The sequence below is a fragment of the Erigeron canadensis genome, chromosome 6 (genome assembly GCF_010389155.1).
Source record: "Erigeron canadensis isolate Cc75 chromosome 6, C_canadensis_v1, whole genome shotgun sequence".
NCBI classification, from domain to species: domain Eukaryota; kingdom Viridiplantae; phylum Streptophyta; class Magnoliopsida; order Asterales; family Asteraceae; genus Erigeron; species Erigeron canadensis.
In genome coordinates this window covers 26182769-26206706 of record NC_057766.1, presented here as the reverse complement: position 1 = coordinate 26206706, position 23938 = coordinate 26182769, and the positions used below count along the sequence as shown (strand labels likewise).

The 23938-nt window shown below is 33.2% G+C and overlaps 2 protein-coding genes across 3 annotated transcripts; one reads left to right on the top strand and one right to left on the bottom strand.

Annotated features, from left to right (window-relative positions):
- Positions 1 to 323: 323 nt before the first annotated feature.
- On the bottom strand, positions 324 to 8230 carry LOC122602545 (glutamine synthetase PR-2). Of its 2 annotated transcripts, none has more exons than XM_043775150.1 (12): positions 8151 to 8230; positions 3749 to 3788; positions 3180 to 3283; positions 3021 to 3080; positions 2190 to 2309; positions 1880 to 1967; positions 1610 to 1738; positions 1146 to 1220; positions 998 to 1051; positions 878 to 915; positions 623 to 782; positions 324 to 476 (listed from the first exon to the last, which is right to left on the bottom strand). In XM_043775150.1, the coding sequence occupies exons 1-12, from the start codon at positions 8228 to 8230 to the stop codon at positions 324 to 326; spliced, it is 1101 nt and encodes a 366-aa protein (XP_043631085.1). The 2 variants fall into 2 exon arrangements, with proteins under 2 accessions (XP_043631085.1, XP_043631087.1); XM_043775152.1 differs by having other exon boundaries at positions 2190 to 2296; positions 3032 to 3080.
- Positions 8231 to 13286: 5056 nt separating this feature from the next.
- LOC122605124 (putative pentatricopeptide repeat-containing protein At1g09680) lies at positions 13287 to 15925 on the top strand. Its single transcript, XM_043778005.1, has 2 exons — positions 13287 to 13504; positions 13552 to 15925. The coding sequence occupies exon 2, from the start codon at positions 13585 to 13587 to the stop codon at positions 15484 to 15486; it is 1902 nt and encodes a 633-aa protein (XP_043633940.1). The 5' UTR covers positions 13287 to 13504; positions 13552 to 13584; the 3' UTR covers positions 15487 to 15925.
- Positions 15926 to 23938: the final 8013 nt, after the last annotated feature.

The window sequence follows — 23938 nt, the reverse complement described above, 5'->3', positions numbered from 1 at the left end:
AATACGTAATGGAAGACATTTGCTGCACTATACACTAGATAAGTTGGTCCAAATTCCATCAAGTTTTGCTTAAGTTTGGGTGTAATTTGATGGTTATTTTCTCTCTATATTCTTGAATGTTATTGTTGTACTACTTAACAAGTCTAGAAGAAATAAAAACTAATTTATTTTTGCAGATGCTCAAAACAGACCACATTCCAAATTTGTTTGTGCAGCCACAATTAGAATCCAAAAATCTTAGCTAAATGTCCATCAAATGCACTTTATTAATAAGTAGAAACATGATATAGCCATTTAATATTAGTCCAAACCTTAGAACTGGTTCAAGGCTTCCATAAGATGGTGGTTTCAGCAATCATAGAGGTAACCACATATGGGTCCATATTCGACCCGGGCCTTCTGTCCTCAAAATATCCTTTCCCTTCTTTCACGGTGTCTCTCCCTACCCGAATTGACACATCACGTTTCCCAACTCCCTAGTAATCAAACACAAATAGAGTTCAGTTAGTATACCACCAAGTTCATCTTTCCTTTATTAACTAAAAGTAAGTTATATATAGCTTTTTTGTATAGTATATATGAATAGAAACTTTAAGACTGAGAATTTTTATTTTTCTCTTACCCATGAGAATATGTTGATGTTTGCTGTCTCATGATCACCAGTAAGACGACGTTCATTGCCTTCGCCATAGCCAGCCATGTGATCTTTATGTCTAAGCCTCAACTTCTCAATCGCCTTTTGGATTGCCTCATATCCACCTTCTTCTCTCATTGATTTCGTGCTATATTTTTAGCCATTGTAAAAGATTAGCTAAGCTAAACGATTAATTAAATTATAACTATCAAACATATCATTTTAGAAAGTGTATGTTTGTACCTATAGTTAGTGTGAGCACCTGCCCCATTCCAATCACCCTGTATATACAAAATTAGGCCAAAATCAGGACAACAAAAATAATGTACCAATTAATAGTGTTACAAAAACAGAACAACTAACTGGGACTGGTTTAGGATCGAATGAGACGACCACTCCAGCAATTTCTGCAACCCGCTGTTAATCATATTGAACAAAAAACACATTATTGTTGTCAAATGATATATACCAGCAAGCAAACAAACATGTTGTTCAAACATTATCACATTACCTCAAGAATATAACGAGCAACCCATAACTCATCTGCAGCAGTGATACCAACTGAAGGTCCCACTTGAAACTCCCACTTTTCAAATGTCAAAATATGCACAAAATTTGTATTATCTTGTTACATTTAAATTAGTATAATCAGATCAGGAGCAGACGGTTTTCTTAAGTATATTGATATACATGTTTATCATTCAAAACTAGCATGGAGCCATGGACTCACGCTATGTGGCGGGATTGACCACTTTGTGATCGACAACGAATAATGGTGCGCGTGATTTATTTGTTTTATTTGTTTGAGTGTGGAAGAAGGGATCATGGTCCCACTTGAAACTCCCACTTCAGAGTTTTTTCTGTAATTAATTTACTTAAGGGTAATAACTGCAAATCGTGTCAACTTGGAACCAAACATGTAATTTACTCAAAATTAGAGTTATCCTAAATGATTATAAATAGTTTGTAGTTTACCTGACCAGGCATAACTTCGGCATTAATACCACCAATGTTAATCCCTGCGTAAAGACAAGCCTTGTAGTGTGCATCAACAATGTCGCGTCCAAATGCTTTTTCAGCACCAACCCCACAATAATAAGGACCCTAAACGCGATAATACAAACAAAAGTTTTATCAAGAATATATCAACGGTAAAAGTTAAAGTTAACAAGTATAATGTGAAGACTGAAGAGAGAATATGAAATTAGCTCCAAATTAAGTTAAAAAGATTAGTTAATTAATTACTTGAGGTCTTGGGTAACCTCCTTGAGGCCAACCTAAGGGCCACTTGGTAGCCTTTTCCATCAAAGTATATTCTTGTTCAAGCCCAAACCTATAACATACATAATACCAACATTTAAATATAAAATGTCATAAAGATTGTAGGTATAATGTTTAAGCAACAATTAATTATACCAGATATGATTACAATATAGATCAGCTAGAGATGGCAATTGTCTGTAAGACTATTTTTTAATAGGATTATGTTACGATGTCATCAAACTTAAATGAACCAATGAAAAATTCAAAAGAAACTGGTAACAGAACTACGCACCATGGAGCTTCAGCGACGACATCTGGATGGCCAAAAGTCTTGGCCGCATAATACCTCCTATTCGTATAAATTGGATCACCAAGTGGATTGTATGCATCACATAAGACCTTCACAAAAAAACTTTTAGTACATAAAAACGAGTGTTTCTTTAGGCTAATCATTATCACTAATATATACTAAATGATGTTTCTAATTGTTATATCTGTATCTATACTTCCTTTATAAAACAAAATGGCCCTTCCCCTCTTTAATTTTAAGAACTTAAAATGACACATTTACTCTTTATCGTAATACATCATTAACTATTTCCATTTTATAGCCTGTGACTAAAATGCCTTTAAAAAAAATTCAAACTCTATCTCTCGCTCACGTAGAAACACATAACAAAAATCCTAACTCAAAATTTGTCCCCCCCTCCCCCTTTCATATCCCACCGGAACAATTCATCACATCTCTGACCACAATGAAATTACTTTTACGTTAATAACCAAACCATCACCACTGCCGTTATCGTCGCTGCATTGCGCGAGCACCAATCTTTCTTAAAAATGTATTTGACTTTAGTTTAAAGTCTATTGTATATCTAACTTATAATGCTCCTATTATGTGTATCCAACTTTTAAATATTGTTATTGTATGTATCCAATAAGGTGTCATGCAACTTTCATATAAATTGTCACATGAACAAAAGTACTACCCAGCATATATATATACAAATATATTTACAACTCGAATACATTAATAAAATCATTCTAAGCTGGATATAATAAGTAGACATTGCACTAATGTTGAATACATTTCAAAACACTCACTAGATAGGAATATATTGACATATCACTCACCAAAATATTGTTGCCCCTTCGGAAAGGATCCTTGAACATAGCTTGCGGACTATCCAATTCATTGAAAAATAATAACCACAACTTCTGTAATTAGAGTTATAAGACAAGAGAATAAAAAGAAGGCAATTTAAATAAAAAATCTACTCACTATAGGATGACTTCAGTGTCCTTGCCACAAGCTTGACCAGTACTAGTTCCATCGTAGTTCCATTTTGGAAGCTTTCCGGGATCATCCATCGGTCCGGAGAGGGTCTAAAAATGTATCATCCTTGATCATCAATACGGAGTAGTATTTAATCCCGTCATTCATGAGATATGGAGGAGGTGAAATGTTTATTGAGAAAAACATAGTGATAATATATGATACTATGGTGGTTACTTACTTTATTTTAAAAGAATTTTCAAATTAATATTTTGCTAGAAACCGTTAATTTTTGTCTTCTAGTTTAGATAAGACATTATATGTATTTCTCTTTTATAATAGTTTGATTTTTAATTTTATGGTTTTTAAAATACACACAAATATAGGTTAGGTTCACATAAAACAACTTAAAGGTAAAACAATCAAAACAATCATTTTTTTCAACTAAAAATCGTAATGAATCATGAAAATATTCGTTTACTTTAAAGAGTTGATTGAATACTTGATTATTTAAATTTAAACTAAACATATACAAGATTAAGGTGATTCGCATAAAAAAATAATAATAAGCTTACTCTGGCTTTGCTTCTGAGGTCCAATCCAGTTCCACCGATCCTGTAGATAAATAGTTTAAAGGACAACTAATATTATAAAAGAGAAATGCTAAAAGAATGGTTTGGATCATTTATAAACATCCTAGTTTCTGTTTAATTATGGGTTCGATCCTCATCCTATGAAAAGATTGGAGGTCCTAATTACCTTTTAGGTAGAAATTAGAAACATCCTCTCTACTTGGGTAGAGGTAAGGTCTGCCTATATCTTAACCTCCCCCATACACCGTCGAGGTATTGGAGCTCAAAACCCGCGGAATGCAACACTAAGCAGTTTTTTCCTTTCTTTTTTAGAAATGATATATCCTCTTATCTTATTAGATTGAGATCTTTTAAAGTTATTTTTAAATTCACCTGTAAAATCGAGAATCTTGATATTTGATTTTAATCTAATGGTCAAGATATTTTACTAGTAAAGTTAGAAACAACTTTAAAAGATCTTCATCCTATCTTATTGCCCTAGAAATCTTTCAAGTAAATAAGATGATAACATTTAAAAAAAATTAAGATTTAAGATCAAGAAAAAGAATTAATGAAAATAACTTATGCAAATTTATAATATGTGAAATAATATTCATATCAATGTTTTTACTTATTTCACCACACCGTGATAAGGTATGGTAAAAGTATATAAAAAAAAAATAGTACAATTATTAGTTCCCTTATAATATAACAAGGATTTGGGTAATCGCTTGTTGCAACGAGAAACTTTTTTAAAGCCTAAAAAGTAGTTCATATAATTATGTTAGCACAAATAACAATGAAAAAACCTAAACTTATCATTAAAATCATATAAAAATGAAAATAAAATGTCATTGAATAAGAAAATGAATTTAAGTGAAATAGACAAATAGTACAACTTATTTGTCAATTTTAGAAAAAAAGAATCATCATTTTAACATACTGATCAATGTTGATCTACTGGATTTGTGCCCGTACAATACGACGGCAATAGTGATAACCGTCGTGGGTGGTGGTGGCGGCAACTAATGGCGGCAACAATTGATGGTGACGAGTAGTGTAGGTTATTGCTGTAAATAATGTGTAATTAGGGTTTAAGGTTGTTTAGTTATTTTAGAATTTGAAAGTTTAATGCTATAATTTATTTTATTAAAGGTATTTTAAGTAGATCATAGCTACCCATCGGCCGGCTGATGGAAATAGGGATCCACAGGTTATCTTCTGTTTTTTTCCTTTTTTTTTTTTTTTTTTTTTTACTTCTTATGAATTTTTTTCTCTCCCTTATTTTTTTTTTTTTTTTCTTTGATGATTTACACTTTTACACAACTTTACAGGTTCCGTTCTTTTTTAACTTCATAACAAATCCGTTAGTTTTCATTCGTTTGTTTATATTTGGAGTGAACCCTCTTTTGAACAACACATCCATCACAACTTCTTACTTTTATTTTATTGTATTGATTACTAATATATGATCACACTCAAACGCATTAGTATATGCTTTGTAAGTGATCGTAATTTGGAAGATGGTATAATAAGACTTCAATTAAAAGGTTTAATATGAGTTTCTTAAAACAGCATGGTTGGATCAGTGGTAAACATTTTTTCCTCTGGAGACAGAGGTCATGGGTTCGATCCTCATCCCATGCAAAGGTTGGAGGGTCTTTTCTACCATTTAGATAGAAACTGGAAGCAGCCTCTCTAGTTAGGTAAAGGTAAGGTCTGCCTACATCTTAACCTCTCCCCATACACCGTCAATATGGAAACTCACCACCCATCAATGCATGGTGTTCTTCGACTCATTGTTACTCTAGATGGTGAAGATGTTATTGACTGTGAACCCATATTGGGTTATTTACACAGAGGTATGGAAAAAATTGCAGAAAATCGAACAATTATACAATATTTGCCTTATGTAACACGTTGGGATTATTTAGCTACTATGTTCACAGAAGCAATAACTGTAAATGCGCCAGAGCAATTGGGCAATATTCAAGTCCTTAAAAGGCGGAACTGAGCAGTTACTTACTTACTTACTTACTTATAATATGAGTTTCTTATACGCTTCCATTTGATTTTTTTTGTTTTTTGTTTTTCTCAGAGTTTTACACGTTATCAAAATTCATATATGTTATACGTAATGTCTTTCGGGGCCAAAGGCATCAGTATATGCTTTGTAAGTGGCCGTAATTTGGAAGCGGGTATAATAACACTTCAATTAAAAGGTTCAATGGGTATAATAACACTTCAATTAAAAGGTTCAATATCGAGTTTCTTATACGCTTTCATATATCTACTAGATTCTAGACTCGTGTTCAACACTGGACACGAGGTTTACGATATTATCAATATTAGATGTTCATACATTTAATTCATAAAATCTTATAATTTTGAACGTATACAGTTCTAAGTGTTATATTTTGCAAATAATTTCTCTATTACCAGTGTTGGCACATGCTACAATAATTTCTCTATTATAGAATTTTTGAAACCAGTTGTACTCATAATTTGATATTATTATTAAAGATAATTAGAAATTAAAATATAAATATATTTGTGATACTGTACTTGACATTCAAGTTTATGTATTTGATCATGATGCGGACTCATAACACAAATAGGTTTACTTTCAATCACATGTCCTATGATAATTAGATAACAATTAGGATTGTTTTCATACTCATTGATAACAATTAGGATTTTTGATTTGAGTGACAATTGAAACTTTTAAAAATTAAATATAAATACCTTTTGTGAATTTTTAAAAAATCTCCCCAAGTTGGTGCTAAAAATAAATATAAATTAAGTATTGAGGGCTAAAAAGTGTAAATTATTGATGGAAAACAAAAAAAGTGTAAATTAATGAGATTTTTTCTACAAATTAAAATAAATACTAATACTAATAATATATTTGGATAATGATTATTAGAGTTTTTAATTTATAACTAATCTAAATGATGACATAAGCGAGAGTCAATTTGATGAAATTGAGCTATTTGATTGGTTAATAAGTATTTAGTTCAACTGTCTTATAGTATATATTAAGATTAAGATTCTATAAATAAAGTAAAATTTTGATTACATCATTATTTTTAGAAAAAAACTTTATTTGGCATTTTTAGACTTTTTCTTATTACTTATTTTTTTTTAATGTAATTGTATTTATAACATCACATTAAAACTTTGATTTTTAATCCCCTATTAAGAAGTTTATTAAAAATAGCCAAAATAACATTATTTTTTTTTAAGATCTAACCATATACTCGTATCATTTTTTTTACAATAGCATCTGATTTCGAAAAATATGTGTTACGTCATTTATTATACTTATTTTAGTTTTGTTTTCTTAATTATGCTTCGTTTTTATTAGTATATCAAAATAAACTTTCTTGGATTTACTTGCATAATACGCGGGTTACTAAACTAGTTTATTAATAAAATATAAATTTGCGTTCATGCATTCATTTCACAACTAACTATATGATATATTTGCGTCATGTACAACACATGTCAACAACTTCCGAATGAATGTAACATGTGTCACTCATGGCTAAATTGCAACACCTTAATTAAAAAATATACATTTTCTTTAAAAAATAAAAATAAAATAAAAAGCAAAATACTTATCAAATAATATCATTTTATTTTTAATAAATTTGAATAAATATAACTAATTCTATCCCGTTTAGTAGATCGAAAGAGAGAGTAAAATTACATTTGAGTAATATTTATTACAATATTCTTATTTATTAAGCAAAATCAATAATATATCAATTTAACAAATCAACCAAAAATCATTTATCACATGATAAATGTAATCAATTTATTTTCTCTCTCAATTTCTTCCTTTGATTATGCCAACTGTCATCATTTGCTTAGATTGATTATTAGGTTGTTTTTTTGGGTTGATCAATCATTTTCTATCTATTTTCGCAAATAATTAATTATTACTTCGTATAACACATTGATTAGCGCAAACGAAAAAACATGAGGTATTATTTCTAAGCATTATCACTATATCATAATGAAAAAAAGCTTCTTTGCATGTGGCATTGCACCATCAAGAATACAAGGTAAAGTAGTATATAGTAGACATTGGTTGACAGATGTTTTACGGAATATAATTTATTACTCGTATTATGGAAGTCTGTTATATATCTATTTTTACCTTTTTTTCAGTTCCGGTTTTCTTTTGTTATTTATTAACTTTAACAATGTTAAACTTCGAATCAAGTAATTAGAACATGTCTTTTATAATTTTCTTAAAAAGAAGAATAGTACTATCAACGAATATTTCCGTACTTTTGATGTTAATTAAAACAAAACCGCATGTATATAAAATCCAATAACCAAAAATTAAATATAATTATTTGTAAAGTTGATAAAAAAAGAAAGAAAAGCAACTTACCAAATGTACTCTGCAATGAGCTTATTATTGTCATGGATAGCAGAGAGATTAAGGTTAATGAAATCTGTTACCGTCGACATTTTCTATGCGGGTTTGGTGATTGAAAGGAATGTGCGAGTAAACTTAACTTTTTATAGTGCAAAATGCCCAGCTTCTTCTTTACTTAAGTAGTTAAATGAATAAACCCAAAATGCAACCACTTCATTCGTTTCTTTGTCATTAATTTTATTGGACCATTTATAATTTATTTGTCAATATAGAATTTCCCATCTTATAATAGAAAGTTTTCTAATTAAACCAAATGAAAAAATGAAAATTTCTTTTTATAACGATGATAGGTAGAGTTTCTTTCTTTTGTACACTAGAAAGAAATCTGCGCGTTGTAACGGTGTTTCACAAATCAAAACACTGTTGTTGGTTTGATATTAGTTTATCAACTACTTTTATAGACTTAATATTGTGTGTTCTTAAGCTTCAAGGTTACCAACAAAAACCATGGTTGTGTCATTGTTTGACAGCTGAGAAAACTTTCAAACCGTAATTTACAATAATTACATGAAACAGTTGTAATTTACAATAACTACCAACCAAACCAATCGTTGCATCGATGCTTAGTCTCGAATTAAAGTTTGCAACTCTTGAACTCCTGCTCATGTTCATTAAAAGATCATACAACTTGTCAACTTGATAAACAAACACATTTAAACAACTATTTTTTTTATTTAATTAACACAGTTTACTTGACATAGCTCACTCGCAGACCATAATGGACTCAAAAGGCACCACTTTGCACCCACAAATGTTGAGGACTCCTTGTTCATGTGTTATTTCCATGGTTGTCCATTCATCTGCATAAAAGCTTATTTCCATGCTCCACACCTCAACTTGAAGTGTAGACGAAACCCATAAATCTGCAAGAATGGAATCATTTCAAACGTCCATATATCACAATAGCATTTTAATTGATAAATATGCAAAAGTTTGGTGGTAGGCTTAATTTTACAACAAATCCTCTTTACAAGACATTAATTATAGTAACCAAGTTGAGCTTAATTAGTGGCATGACGTATATCAAGATGAATAATAATTGTTTTACTTACATGAGACTCTACATCAGGATAATAAGGCGACATCGTTGAGAATTTGTATAACTATATAGTAGAGGCTTCCATTGATAAAGGTATACGATATCATAAGTAAATTTACATGAAGAAAAGTATGGCTTAAACAATGTACTACTTTTAACCTGTTATCCCACCGACCCATTCTTGCATCTCTAATAGTAATGAAAAGATAAGACTATTCCGACCTATTAAGCAACCCGACCTTCACATTTACCAGACATTTCAGCACGAAAAGGTCAAGTATAGTTATAACGTTCCAAAAAGAAAAGGTTAATTGTAGTTACCTAGCAGAACAACAAGAGAGCCTGCCTGGAACAACTGGATCACGCTTGTGTACCAAGTCCATCATCCAATCAACCAAATAATCCTTACGACCTCTCTCCCTTAACGTCATTGCAGTTTCTTCCAAACATTGGAGTTGCATTGCACAAATTATACTTGGAAGTTGAAAATGTACAATGATTGATATATCTAAACTTAAAAGTTGAAAACATACATTTTGATAACAGTGACACCCCGCTCCAACATCATTGAAGTTCCTCGGGTCATCGCGAACGAATCAATGCCTTAACAAAGACATCACCTTAATCAAACATAAAGTTATATTATATGGTAAAAAAAAAATACCTTGGAGTAGCTTGAAGCAACTAGATAACCTTCATGAAGGAAAAATTAAAATACCTTTGAGCAACTTCTTGTCTCAAAAATGATAGCTAGAACCCTCAAAGTATCTTGGTGTTTATCAGGCTCTGGTTCTTAAACAGGTTTTAACACTTTAGCGAATTCTGTGGCTGCATATGAATCTCCATGAAATTTAAGCAACTTCTCTCATGTCAAGAACACTCATGGCCCTTTTGGTATGGCCAATCCACCATGTCGACAATAAAAGCCTCGTAAATATAAACGACACCAATAGCCACCTAAAACTTATAACGTCAGTTTGAGATTATATTATTACCACACTAAACTTAACATTCACTTGTACCAAATAATAATGAGGACATGATTCTTAAATCAAAAAAAATATTCTTGAAAATCAAGTAGAGGCATATATACATATAAAAAAAAATCAGACGCATACATTTGAAATAATTAAACAAATAAAATAAATTTTTTGAAGATACCAATTGATGTATAATACTATACCATGTGATATATATTTTTAATGTACCATGTAAAGCATTCTGAAGTGTATATAGAACGAAGGTATGTAACTAAATGGGTAAAATGAACTATTAACCAATTAAACCTATAACTTTTTGAATCATAACTACAAATACTGACAAAAAAATACCAATCATATAGTGGTTGCTTCACTTGTAACAAATAAAAAAGGAAGAAGAAATTAAATTAGTCACAAAACTAGATGAACCTTAAAAACCCACCAGATGGCCGCAACCATGTGGTGTTGATGATGAAGAATCCGTCGATTCTTTCCGGCGGGTATAGGGGTGGTGATGATAAATTGGGCGGCGATTGAAAATAAAAGAAACCCATAATTCGGCGAGGTGGTTACTGGCGGCAGAAGATCAAAAAAATAAGTAGATTAATGGATGGATTGATGCCGATTTGGTGGTAGTGATGATTATTGCGGCGGTTCACGGCGGTAGATGATAGCGGAGAGAAGAAACAGTGGCTTGAGGCAATTTGGTGGATTTTTTTTTTATTTTTTTTATTTTTTAGGAGAAGCCTTTTGGGTATTTTAATGGGCAGTAAATAGATTGTACAGATGTTAAAATGTCCAAGGGGAAATTTGACTTTTCAAAGACAGAATTGCTTATTTTAAAAAAAAAGGCCTTTTGTGTTATTAGGTAGTATAGATAATCAATTATTTGAAAAATAAATGCGAGTTTAACATTACAGTTTCAAGGGTTAAATTTGATTTGCTTAAAATTTTAAATTTTAGCTTTTATATATTTTGGTTAGGACTTAGAACAATGTCTATAACATCAATAAAACATATATTCAAAACCAATTGTAAAAGCAAGTGCCATATACACGTACTCGTAGAGAACTAGAAATTGCCTCGATGTTCATCAGTTCATGGACAGGGATTACCAAATGAAATTGTGTTTGGCTAACAAGTATCACATCCTAAAAGCAAACAAATTAAGGCAATCTACACTCTTTTATAAACCTCTATATATAGCTAACCACAAAACCTTCTGTACTCAAGTCACGATATGACACATAACTTAATAGTTCTTGTAAAAATCCGAGTTTGGCGATTTATTGATAATGTCTGAAATTTCTCACCAGAGTTCGAGTGCTACTCATCTTTATGACTAATTTTAGTCCTATAACTCGGAAACCCTCAACACAACCTTATTATCACTAGTTAACTTGGAAAATTACTTGTTCATACATGTTATAATTGTATGTATTAATCGGATGTTTTGGAGAAAAAAATGATATGGATTTCTTTTTAGTAAGTAAATTAAACTAGGTGTCATCTACTAAGCAACAAATACTCGATTTGATCATCTTAACTGCTTTTTAGGTAATCTAAAAGAACTAAAAATGTAAAGATCTTTTCAAAAATGAGTGTTAAACTGGAAAAAATAATGATGGAGATAAACATAGACAAGCTTCCTATTGTTCCAGAACGATCACAACTTAAAGTCTTAGATCGAAACTCTTGGTGTTCTTTTGATTTCTTATATATCCATATACTTCTCATATATTTATATTACTTATTATACCATTTGTAAAGATAGGTGAAAAGTAAAGATAGAAAGGCTAAATGGTTAAGGGGAGTAGGTGATGAGTGTATGTGCAAGGAAGAAGGTGATTGTGATCACCTAGGTAAAAAGACAAAATGTCGGGTTCATTTTTATTTTATATTTGTTTTTTCTTGTTTCTTTTATTTTGATTGGATATAGAGTGAAATGTTGTAGAGTATTGTGTTTTTAATTAAATAAAAGTTGGGACCAAATGATAGGTGGATGATTAAGGGGAAAAGTAGATAGTGAAATAAATGAGAAGGTGATGCTGATGTCGCAAAAAAAAATGTAGGTGAACGAGTGAAAGATTACAAATGGTCTTAAAACAATTTTCTAAAATTTTTTAAAAATAATTACTCAAACGACCAATTTTACAACTAACTATATAAGTAAGTATGAATTTGTTTCACATTCAACTTTTGTAAAAAAGCTTTTCACATATTGATTTTTTAATATTTTGAATAAATGATTGAGTATATGAAGGGTTTTTTTCACGTAAGTTGACCTATATTATTTGTAGTAGCGGATCTAAGATCAAAATTCACATGTGTCCACTTTGTTTGAGGTAAAAAAAAAAAGCAAATGAACTGAATAACATGGGAGTCATATCGGGTTGGGTTGTAGCGGTTTGATTGCAAGAATCGGAAGTTTTGTTTTTTTTCAGTTGACCGAAAGAAATTGTTGACGCATATATATATCACCGAAAGAAGTTTTGTTTACATGTAGGATCCTAAATGAATGTTTCATACATTCGAAATAAAAGAAACAATATATCAAAATGCTATAAAGGATTAAACTATTGTTTTTTTTCTAACAACATTAACGTTTTAAAAAGACACCACAACTTCTTTAGAACTTGTAAAAATTCTTTCATATATTTAATCATTTGAGTTAAAACAATACAATTAGATATTAAAAGGAGTATTAAAATGATCTGATATTAATAAGGGAAAATGATCCGTACGGTAGACTTTACTTAAGCTTAAATACTGTCAGTCTGTCACTTTAAAAAAAGTTATAAATTAAATTTTTGAATTTGATAAACATACATAGCCTTCTCTGAATTTTACATAACCTTCCCTAAATTTTACATAATCCCCTCTTGCTTTACCTAAAATAAATACCGAATATTTTACCGAACCTTTCCTATGTTATTAATTATTAGTATTCTAGTACTAGTACTAGAGAGTTTATAGTTTTACAGTTTATAAAATAGGTATTTTATCTCAATTTCAAGCCCACAACCACATGATCATTAGCCCATTACTACACCAAATCAATCAATCGTCTTCTTCCTTGTTCTTTCCTGCCGCCATTAACAAACACAGATTTCTTAAATTTTTTCTTCTTATAAAATCTATTATTTTAATACATTAGGTTGCATATCTTCCTCAATTCAAAATTTAGGTAGGTCCAAACCCAATTTTTAGGTATGTCCATTTAAGAATTACTATATACATTCTTAAAAACCTTGAAATCCAACATATATCCGCCCTTGATTATTTGCAGCCACCGCTGGCACCATCCGCGGCGGTCACCATCACCACTACTAGTAGTCAACTCGTCGCGATTATCACACCGTTCACAATGCGTAGAACCCTTCATTGTTTGAGAAAAAAAAAAGCAGCATATAAGCTAGTACTTGACAAGAGAAAACACACACCGCCGTTTGAGACTATGCATAACCTCATAAAAACCTCAACCCAATTTCAACTCCAATTCCAATTCCAAGTCCGCCGCCGTCTTTCCGCCGCCGCCTCCACCACCACCATACCTTGGTTCACCCCACCACCACCATCAACTCACCAACCAATTGACCCATTTCTCACCACACTTTCTCAAGCCATCACCAACCCAAACTCAAACCCACTTCACAAACTCATCCCATCACTCAAACCATCTCACATAATCTCCTTAATTACCCAAAATCCAAACTTTTTATCCCCAAAAACCCTTCTCACTTTCTTCAAATGGCTTTCAACTCAACACCCTTTTCGCCACACAACCCATTCTTACTTCACCATGATCAAGTTCCTTGCTTTTCATCAAATGTTTCAAGATTCCGAATCTTTACTCGATTTCGTTATTACCCGCAAAGGTAAACACTCTGCACCATCTGTTTTTCAAGCTTTTCTTGAAACAAATAGTGTTAAAGATGATAAAGATTGTAGCTTTTTTGTGTTTAATGCTTTAGTTAATTGTTATTTAGATCATGGGTTTGTTTCTGATGCTGTTAACTGTTTTCGGTTAGCGGAAAAAGAAAATTTTAGTACTAGTTTTGATTCTTGTGAAAGGGTTGTTGATTGTTTGATGAAAGGGAATGACAATGTGGGTGCTTTCAGGTTTTATTTGGAGGTTTTGGGGTTCGGGGTTCGGGCTAATGTGTATGTGTTTAATAAGTTGATGCATAGTTTTGTTAAAGATGGTGAGGTTGATGGTGCTAAGATAGTGTTTGATGAAATGGTTAAGTGGGGCGTGAGGCCGAGTTTGGTTACTTATAATACTTTGTTGAATGGGTATTGTAAAGTAGGGAGAATAGATGATGGGTTTAAGTTGAAGATGGTTATTGCTAAGAGTGGGCTTGTTGCGGATGTGTTTACGTATAGTTTTTTGATTAACGGGTTGTGTAGAGAAAGTAGGTTAGGCGATGCGTATAAGATGTTTGATGAGATGTGTAGAAGGGGTTTGGCGCCGAATGGTGTTATTTTTACGACTTTGATTAATGGGTTATGTAGAAATGGGAAGATAGATTTAGGTATGCAAATGTATGGTAAAATGGTGGTTAGAGGTGTGAAAGCTGATTTGATTACTTTTAACACACTTGTTAATGGTCTTTGCAAGAGTGGTAGAATTGGTGAAGCTAGGAGAGTATTTGATGAAATGACTCGGGTTGGATTGAAAGCTGACAAGTTTACTTACACGTCGCTTCTTGATGGATGTTGCAAGGAGGGAGAGTTGCAGTCAGCACTTGAAGTTAAGGAGAGAATGGTCAATGAAGGTCTTGTTCTTGATAATGTGGCATTCACAGCTCTTATCTCGGGTTTGTGCAGGGAAGGACTAGTTACTGATGCAGAAAAGTTATTGAGGGAAATGACGAGAATGGGTTTGAAACCTGACAATGCTACTTACACCATGGTCATTGATGGGTTCTGCAAAAAGGGTGATGTTAAGATGGGTTTTAAGTTGCTTAAGGAGATGCGTAGGGGTGGACTTGTAGCGGGAATCATTACTTACAATGTGTTGATGAATGGTTTATGTAAGGCTGGGCAAATGAACAATGCAAATAAGCTTTTACGGTCGATGCTTGATTTAGGTGTGTTTCCAGATGACATTACTTACAATATCATCTTGGAAGGTCATTGTAATCATAGAGATCCAGAGACTTTTGAGAAATTACGTAACGAGAAAGGACTTATCTATGATTATGCTGCTTATATGTCATTGGTAGGAGGGTCTCCTAAAAGCACTACACATAATCAAAAGAGATGAGTATCTACCTTGGAGTTAGGTACAAAATAGGCATCTTAAATGGCTAGATTAAATGATTCGCTATGGAGTATTATTTACAGCTGAAATGAAGTTCAATTCACGTATTGAAAATGAGATTGAAACTTACAACACATCGGATTAGAAAGCTTGTCTTAAAGTAATCTCGTTTTCATTTTGATAATTTGTTTGATTGACATGGGTTGCCATCCCGAGGTATATAAATCAGAAAGAAACAAAGGAAAGAAAGTGGATCATTGCCATCATCGCATGTACTAACGCACACATGGAACTTTGAGAGGCATTCTTCAAACAGGCGTCAGTAGGCTTCCTAAATATGGCAGCAACATTTTTCGGAATCTACCTTTCAAGAGCCTATCAGTGAAAACCATATACATATTGTTTAGTTTGAAAGGTGGAGCTTTCAGAGTGTTGGCAGTTGGAACTAACCTATTGCAAAGTATTACATGTATTTGGGAGACAGCCAAAACAATACCTGGAGGAGGAATTGATGGCTCTGATACGTTATTTGCTCAGGTTAGTTTCAGTTTCAGTGTTCAATACTATGCTCTAATGTCTAAATGTTTAACTAGTCGACTTTGTCCTAAGGCTATTTTTGCTGTTAGACATTAATTGATGCAAATAGTTCAAAATCTTGGTATATTAGGTTGACTAGGACGAGCAATGGGTCAGATTTGGATCAATTACAGTATGTTGATCTTTTTCTTACCCATGATCTATACAAATAACTAATGGATTCTTTGACTTACCTATCACCTACCTAAATAATGCTTAAGACCCACAATAATCAGAGTTGGTTTTAGCCAATTCTTAAGATCCGCTATAAGATAAACGCTATTGTTAGTTTGAGTTTAGAAATATGCTATTTCGTTAAGTGATTTGCATTGCGTTGGTAGCACACCACACTGGATCGTATCAGCACTGACCCTTGTGACTTGGAAGCAAACCATGGACAACACAAAACAGCATTTATAGTGATAAGTGTATAAAACGCATAAAAGGGCAAAATATTACGCCGTAGATTGTTTCACTACAAATAAGCCCGTCCATGGCATGGCATGGATTCCATAATATTTTAAAAGTCATTTTGTAACCGTAGGTAACCATGTTCATTACTCCTATGAAGCCGCCTATTACACCTTACCAGTTTTTCATGGCTAGCAAAGAGAAAGACAAATAAGAACACCGATTTCCATAGTTGCATGTTCCACATTTATTCAGGGATGTACGTAGCTACAGGGGATATAATGAGAGTTTCTTTTAGGAGATATGTGATAAGAAAGTTTGCACTGTGTATGCTGGAGACGCGGTGGCTGTAACATCGTAACTGAGCCTTTCGTTTTAGGTCCAAACAGAAAATGCATCCACTTAATTTAAGAGCATAACCTAAAAGGGAAGCTAACCCAAAATCGAAAATGAAAAGAAAAGAAAAACAATTAGGCAGCATGACAGACTGCACCATAGCTGCCTATCAGCTCGCTTGATTCACTGTTCAATGAATAGTGGATACAGACTCAAAGTTGGATGGACATCCACGTTGTGAATTGTAAATATATATAGATATATTATAGCAACAAGAAGATAGAAAGGGAATATATTCATTGTTGTTGAGAAACATCGAAAATAAGCTTATACATTAACAAATTTTACACTACATAGCAACAGAATCCCAACTACAAGGACTGCTGTCTCCTAAATCTCCGCTTATATAAATAAGAGTAGTTCACATATTTTTATGACTTCTAATATACCAAACAAATGTCACTATTCCAATCGAACCCCTCTTTATCACTTTTCAAAACCTTCCTACAAAGTATGCTATTCTAGCCACATCAATTATATCCTTCCCCATGGAACGTCAATTAATTAACCATGACCTCCCAAAATCACGTCCTTCAAGATTACCTTACATTTTGACCATCAGTAGATTCACTTGCAAGATATCCATTTCAGGAAGCTACATTACTGTGTGATGGTGGCTAATCATGATTTACGTTTGAGAATTCTCTTTGCCATGAACCATATCTCCAATCGGGGGTGCTACTTCACTGTTATCAAAGGTATTAGTGAGCTAATCTGGAATATCATGTTTATATATGGAAAATGAAGAATAGAAATGAAAAACACTCCATTTATTTGTTAGCAGGGTTGTAGGTAAAAGGCTGTTCAATTTACTCAAATGTAGTTGTTGAATGCTTTTCCTAATAATTTTATAAATTAGATGTAAAAAGACATTGCTTTACTCCGTTTTATCATATCCCAGGATGAATATGTATCTGCTTCTGTTATAATGTTTTCAAAATTAGTCACAATTTTTGAAGTAAATAACTTAATTTGGGTATTACCCTACATTCTGACCATCACTAGATTCACTTGCAATAGATCCTTTTCGGGGAGCGACAACACTGTATGATGGTGGTGAATGACTGAAATTAGTACCGGCAGTTTGAGAATATTGTTTGTCATGAACCATATCTCCAATCGACGGCGCTTCTTCACTGTTATCATAGACATTAGTGAGTTAAGCTGGAATATCATGTTTTCAAATGGAAAATGAAGAATGAAAATGAAAACCCCTCAATCGCTTTCTTTCTGCGCCGGGCTCCTAGCTGCTTAGGTGGATGGCCCCTTCTCTCAGCAAAACGTCTTTTGTGACATAAATCCCATCACAATATTCATGTAGTTCGCCTACTTCTTTCCTGTAGAATTATATATGTATTAGTTGACAAATGGAGAAACAACATATACTATGAATCTATGATGAAATAAATCTCTTAGTGAACGGTTTGAGTACCTTATTGAAGAAAGATTGACGAGACTTCTTAATGAGAGCTCAATAAGGTTGTCACTTGTATACATCCCCTCTTCATCAAGATTGTATAACTCTACCCACATATCCACAGGACCATGGCTGCAATTCGTTCATCTGCCGGAAACAATCCCATGTGTAAGAAACATTCTTTAACGATGGGAAATTCATCCGGTGCATCAATTCTTGACTTTTGACTAAGAGTTATGCTGCTGACTGAATGCAAAATGGGATGACCATCCGACATTTTTAAAGAGTTCTTCATTTGAGTAAAGGATGCCCACATAGCGATGCACCGACTGCAGTAAGCTCTAACGGGAGTCCTCTACATAATCTAACAATCTACATCTACAAGACACCAAAAAGTCATTAGGATCAATAAACTTAGTATTTGTTCTTCTACCTTGTTCACGATATCAGCCACATTAACAGGAATCCCATCATTGGGAAATGCTAAATAGCAAAAAAGGGTTCTTAAATCTTTTTCATTCATCAATGTAAGCTCGTACGTGTAATCTTCATTCATCTTGAAGTGACCAAAATTTTGTAACTAGGGAACCTAAGATCCTGAGTAATATATCAAATCGTCTCGTGTGTCTTTGAACATATACCACCTAGGTCGAAAGGTTCGCTCATATTTGTAGAAGTGACAACATACATTAGTTGTAATGGCTTAACAAACATTAACGCTACAAAACGGGACCACTTTGTTCAATGTCGTAGTGGATTAGATAAGTGGACCGCGTAGTAGAGAGCGTCTAAACAGTAGAAACAACTTAATAGTGGTTGTTGTTCAGTCGCCAATACAGGTGTATCTCTTCAACGCCTTCCATATGAGGGATTTGACCCGTCGAAAGTAAAGTATTTGAACTCCATTCCCCACTGCCCAAAAAATACCACATTGATTTCATATCAAAAGCAGGGTCAAAATCGATAGGCTCCACTTGGTGGAACAAATCAATCTTCAAATACAGATGGTCATCTTCAACATCCTGGTGGGAGAAAGTGTGATACAACCCCTCGCTGTAGAGAATGATATTCTTATGAGGATCTACCTCCCCATCCCAGCCAAAAACCTATTCCACATCAACCAAGTCCCATAGTTCGGTACCTGAATGGTATTTTATGTAAGCGGGCACTCCTTTCACAACCCGTATAAAAACCACTTCAAACTGACCCTCGTATTTTGTGGTAGAGATACGAAAATAGGAATCGCTTTCAAACGGGTCGGTGGGGACGTTGCCATCTAAAAGTTTTAGAGACCCCAAACAACATACTATGAGAGAGTGTGCATTAGAGACCCCAAACAACATACTATGAGAAAGTGTGCGTTGGAGACCCCAAATAACATATAACTATCAGCCATATCTAAAAGTTTAAGGGTTGGTCTCACTAATTTTCCTAAATCAAGAGGAACCCTAATTGTTCTCCCGTCTTCTGGCCTAAAGCCAATTAAAACCCCATTATCCAATGGTTGTTCGGTACCGTGGGAAAAAAACCCATGGGGAGGGATTATCACGATGATTATAATCATCGTAAGAAAAACGTTTTCCTATTCTTTATTACTTGAGGATTGGATTTCGTTGTTTAGGGCACCCTCCTCTAGAAATGTTTTCCCAAAATGCCCTTAATTAAATAATTTTTTCTCCCTCTTTTTTTAAATATAACTCGTGTCAAATACGCGGATTGTTTATGTCATGATATATGTAATCCTAGAAAAATTGTGAAAATACAAACTAATCATTTTTACTTGATTATAATCATTGTGATAATCATTCAACATGGATTTTTATCCACAATACCGAACAACCATTGGATAATGGGATTTTAATTGGGTTTTAGGTCAAAAGACGGGTAAACAAGGTCAAAAGATGGGAGGATTAGTGAGACCAACCCTTAAACTTTTAGATATAGTTATATGTTATTTGGGGTCTCTAATGCACGCTCTCTCATAGTTCTCGACCCCTTTACTAATGGGAACAATGGGTACTGGCCTTAGATGGGAGCTTCCCCACCGACCCGTTTGAAAGCGATTCCTATTTCCGTATCTCTACCATAGGAGATGAGGGGCAGTTTGAAGTGGTTTTTATACGAGTTGTGAAAATAGTGCCCACTTACATGAGATACCATTTGGGTACCTAACTATGGGACTTGGTTGATGTGGAACAGGTTTTTGGCTAGGATGGGGGAGGTGGATCTTCATAAGAATGTTATTCTCTATAGCGAGGGGTTGTATTACACTTTCTTCCACCGGGATGTTGAATATGACCGTCTGTATTTCAAGATGGATTTGTTCCACCAAGTGGAGCCTGTTGATTTTGACCCTGCTTTTGATATGAAATCAATGTGGTATTTTTTTGGGCAGTGCGGAATAGAGTTCAATACTTTACTTTCGACGGGTCAATCCCTAATATGGAAGACGTTGAAGAGATGCACCTGTATTGGCGACTGCCTAACAGCAGCCACTATCAAGTTGTTTCAAGACGCTTTCTACTACGTGGTCCACTTGACATGTGTGTCCATGAAAGAGTTGAACGGCGAAGTCTTGTTTGCCACTCATACTTTATATCATGGAATGAACAGGAGATATCTAATCCGCTACTGACATTGAACAAAATAAGTGGTCCCATTTTGTAGCGTTAATGTTTTTTAAGCCATTACAACTAATGTATGTTGTCACTCCTACAAATATGAGCGCTCCTTTCGATCCGGGTGGTATATGCTCAAAGACACATGAGGCTGACGATCATATGGTCAAGTGGACAGTTTTCTCGGGACGCCTTACCTTACCGGTCCCAGGTATGGATTTTGACCTCTTTCTCTCTTTTATAGTCGAGTCTGGCGAGTTTTATGTTATAAGATAGATGGTTAAATACATGCGGATTCGGTTATTGATTTGCAATCTTCAATAAATTTCCATAATAACTCTTTTATTTGTAGCAGTTAGAAGAATCAATCCAGCAGTTAAAAAAATGGATGAAATGGAAATCGATGAAAATGGTGGATCCTCTGTAGCCCTTGGTAGAATCAATTCAGCAAGCCTTGATCGTAACAATACTACTACTTGTGACACTTCTTCTTCAGGTATATATAGACACACATACAATATATTACTCGTATAACTTTTGTATTATAACTTTTGCATGCGTTGATAGTTTGATATAGCATTCATGACATGAATCTTTGAAAACCTATGCTGTAATTCACTTACTTTGGTCATCGTCTTGTTGGAACAGATGACGTTGTTGCGGGCTCAACATCATGGCTTGACAGAAGCCTTTCGCGTGTTTGTGTTCATTGACGAGAAGGCGACTCTTGCCCATCATTTGATTTGACATCTGCCTAGGTATTTTTCATACCAGATTAATATATATGTTCTGTTTCTCCGTTGTATATTGTGGTGTTTAAATTTTCTCAGCTTAAGAATTGTCGCTTACAATAGTGTGTTCTTTGTTGAGCTTGGCTTGATTCAATGATATATATTGTTTATCTGTCCACATTGCTTGTTCGTGATAACATAGTTCCAATCTAGTATTGATGGTTACCGAGAATTACAATGTTGATGGTTCCCGTCATATGTGTTTCAAGAAGTTTTATGTGTCGTAGATCATTGATATGTAAAAGGATCATGTTTTAATATACGGAACATTTGTTGTGCGGCTTTGCAATGTGTCTGCAAGTCATGTGGTGTTTTCTTGGCGATCAAACATTGTAGGCTGTTCTTTAAGCCATTCTTAGGGAGATGGCATGAGCATTGATGTTTGATGTTATCTAGACAGAATGAAAGTTATACTTATCTACTTCGAGTGTTGTTCCATGCGTCGCTTTCTCTTAATGGTGAAAGTAAATATTCGTATTCACTGTAATGGTCTCTCCGTCTTTGTATTTTCACTATACCATGTTCAAATATCTTTATGCAGTATACAATATAGGTATAGACTCGTGCTTTGTTTTTGTATGCTGCTTTTAGGAACATTGCTTGCTGAGGCTGCAAAACCGTTTGGTCATTGCAATGTTGCATATGATGGCTCAATTTTAGAACATCGGGTAATTTTCTTGGCGTGTATTAATGTCTCTATGGCAATGTATATGTTTCTCTGGTTCTATGAAATTTGGCAATTTTTGGAGTTCAGGGTCTTCTGTTTTGCTTAAGCATGGTATATAGTTGTGTTATAGTTTATTTACATTTGCAGTGACAACAATCAACATGATTATCCATGTGGTATTCAAAAAAAGACAAGCAAATGGATTGTGGTTGGTTGGATACTTAGTAATTGGTATCTTCGTATTATATTTTACGTTTTGTTATTGGAGAGTTATAATTTGTTTTAGCGTAAGCATTATATCATTATTAATGTCTTTCAATTGGTAATTTTTATTCCCAAGGAATGCATAAGCAAGATCAAGACTTATTATCCGTTTTCTATTATTTTAGTTTTTCATTAATGTCGTGAAGGGCGGTAATAGCTTAAAGTAATAGAAAAACTGTATGAATTTGATTTTTGTAAAAGTTGCATAAACTAAATAATTTATTCATGACATCAATTGAATTTCATCCATACCGTGCAACTCACGGTTTTTAGCCCTCGTAATGTTTAAAAATGATGTTTAAAAATGGCGAGTTTTATTATTTTAGGTACCGTATATATATCGGTAATGTTTTTAATCTAAATATATATAACTAACATTTATTACGTTATATGATATAATATAAACACATAATTTGATAAAATGTACAACATAAAGCAAAAAAAAGTAATCTAATGTAAAAATAAAATAAAAGAATAAGTTTAAAAACGTATAATATAAAATTAGGAATTATTTGGCGCATGAGAGTTTTCTTTTAGCATTTAGCTACTTTTTTCCAGAACGGTAGTAGGACTTCTACCACAAGTCATGCCCTCGGATTGACTGTGCTGGTGACGTGGTCGATTTCTACCGGACGATGAAGAGACATGCCACTGAGTCCAATCACCACTGCTGTTCAAAGACTAAAATATCACAACTTAATCGATACAAAAACTAAACAAGAAACATATGAAAATTAACTCCATATAAAATATTGATTCCAGTTACTTTTTTTTTTCTTTTTTTTTTTTAACTTTAATTAAATTAAAAATTTGTAGTTTCTTTATATCTAAACTTACTACAAATACAAACAACAATTTTATACCAAACAATTTAGAGTTAAGCTCAACAAAAAGTTGTATAGTATATAATTTTAAAAATACACACCAATTCATCAACAAAGACCATCTTAAACGTTTTGATTTTCTTCGGTTGTTCCACTCCGAAACAGTCCATACATGCACCAAAGACCACGGAGTCGTAGATGATGGTTAACATGCGTTGGCATAAGATGTTCAAGATGAACTAATTTAGTCTATTTTTTTGTTGTTGAAGAAGAAGTCATAATGAACCTATAATTGATAATATTAACAATAACATAAGAATTCAATGTTATATAATAATAATAATGATTAAATATTAACAAAGTATATAAATAAAAAACCCTTTTGTCGATCGTAGCTCTTGTATTTTTTTGGAGGGTTTAGAATATGTGAGGGTTTTTCTAGGTTGTATATATATATATAGATAGATAATAAAATAGAGGAAGAGTTATTT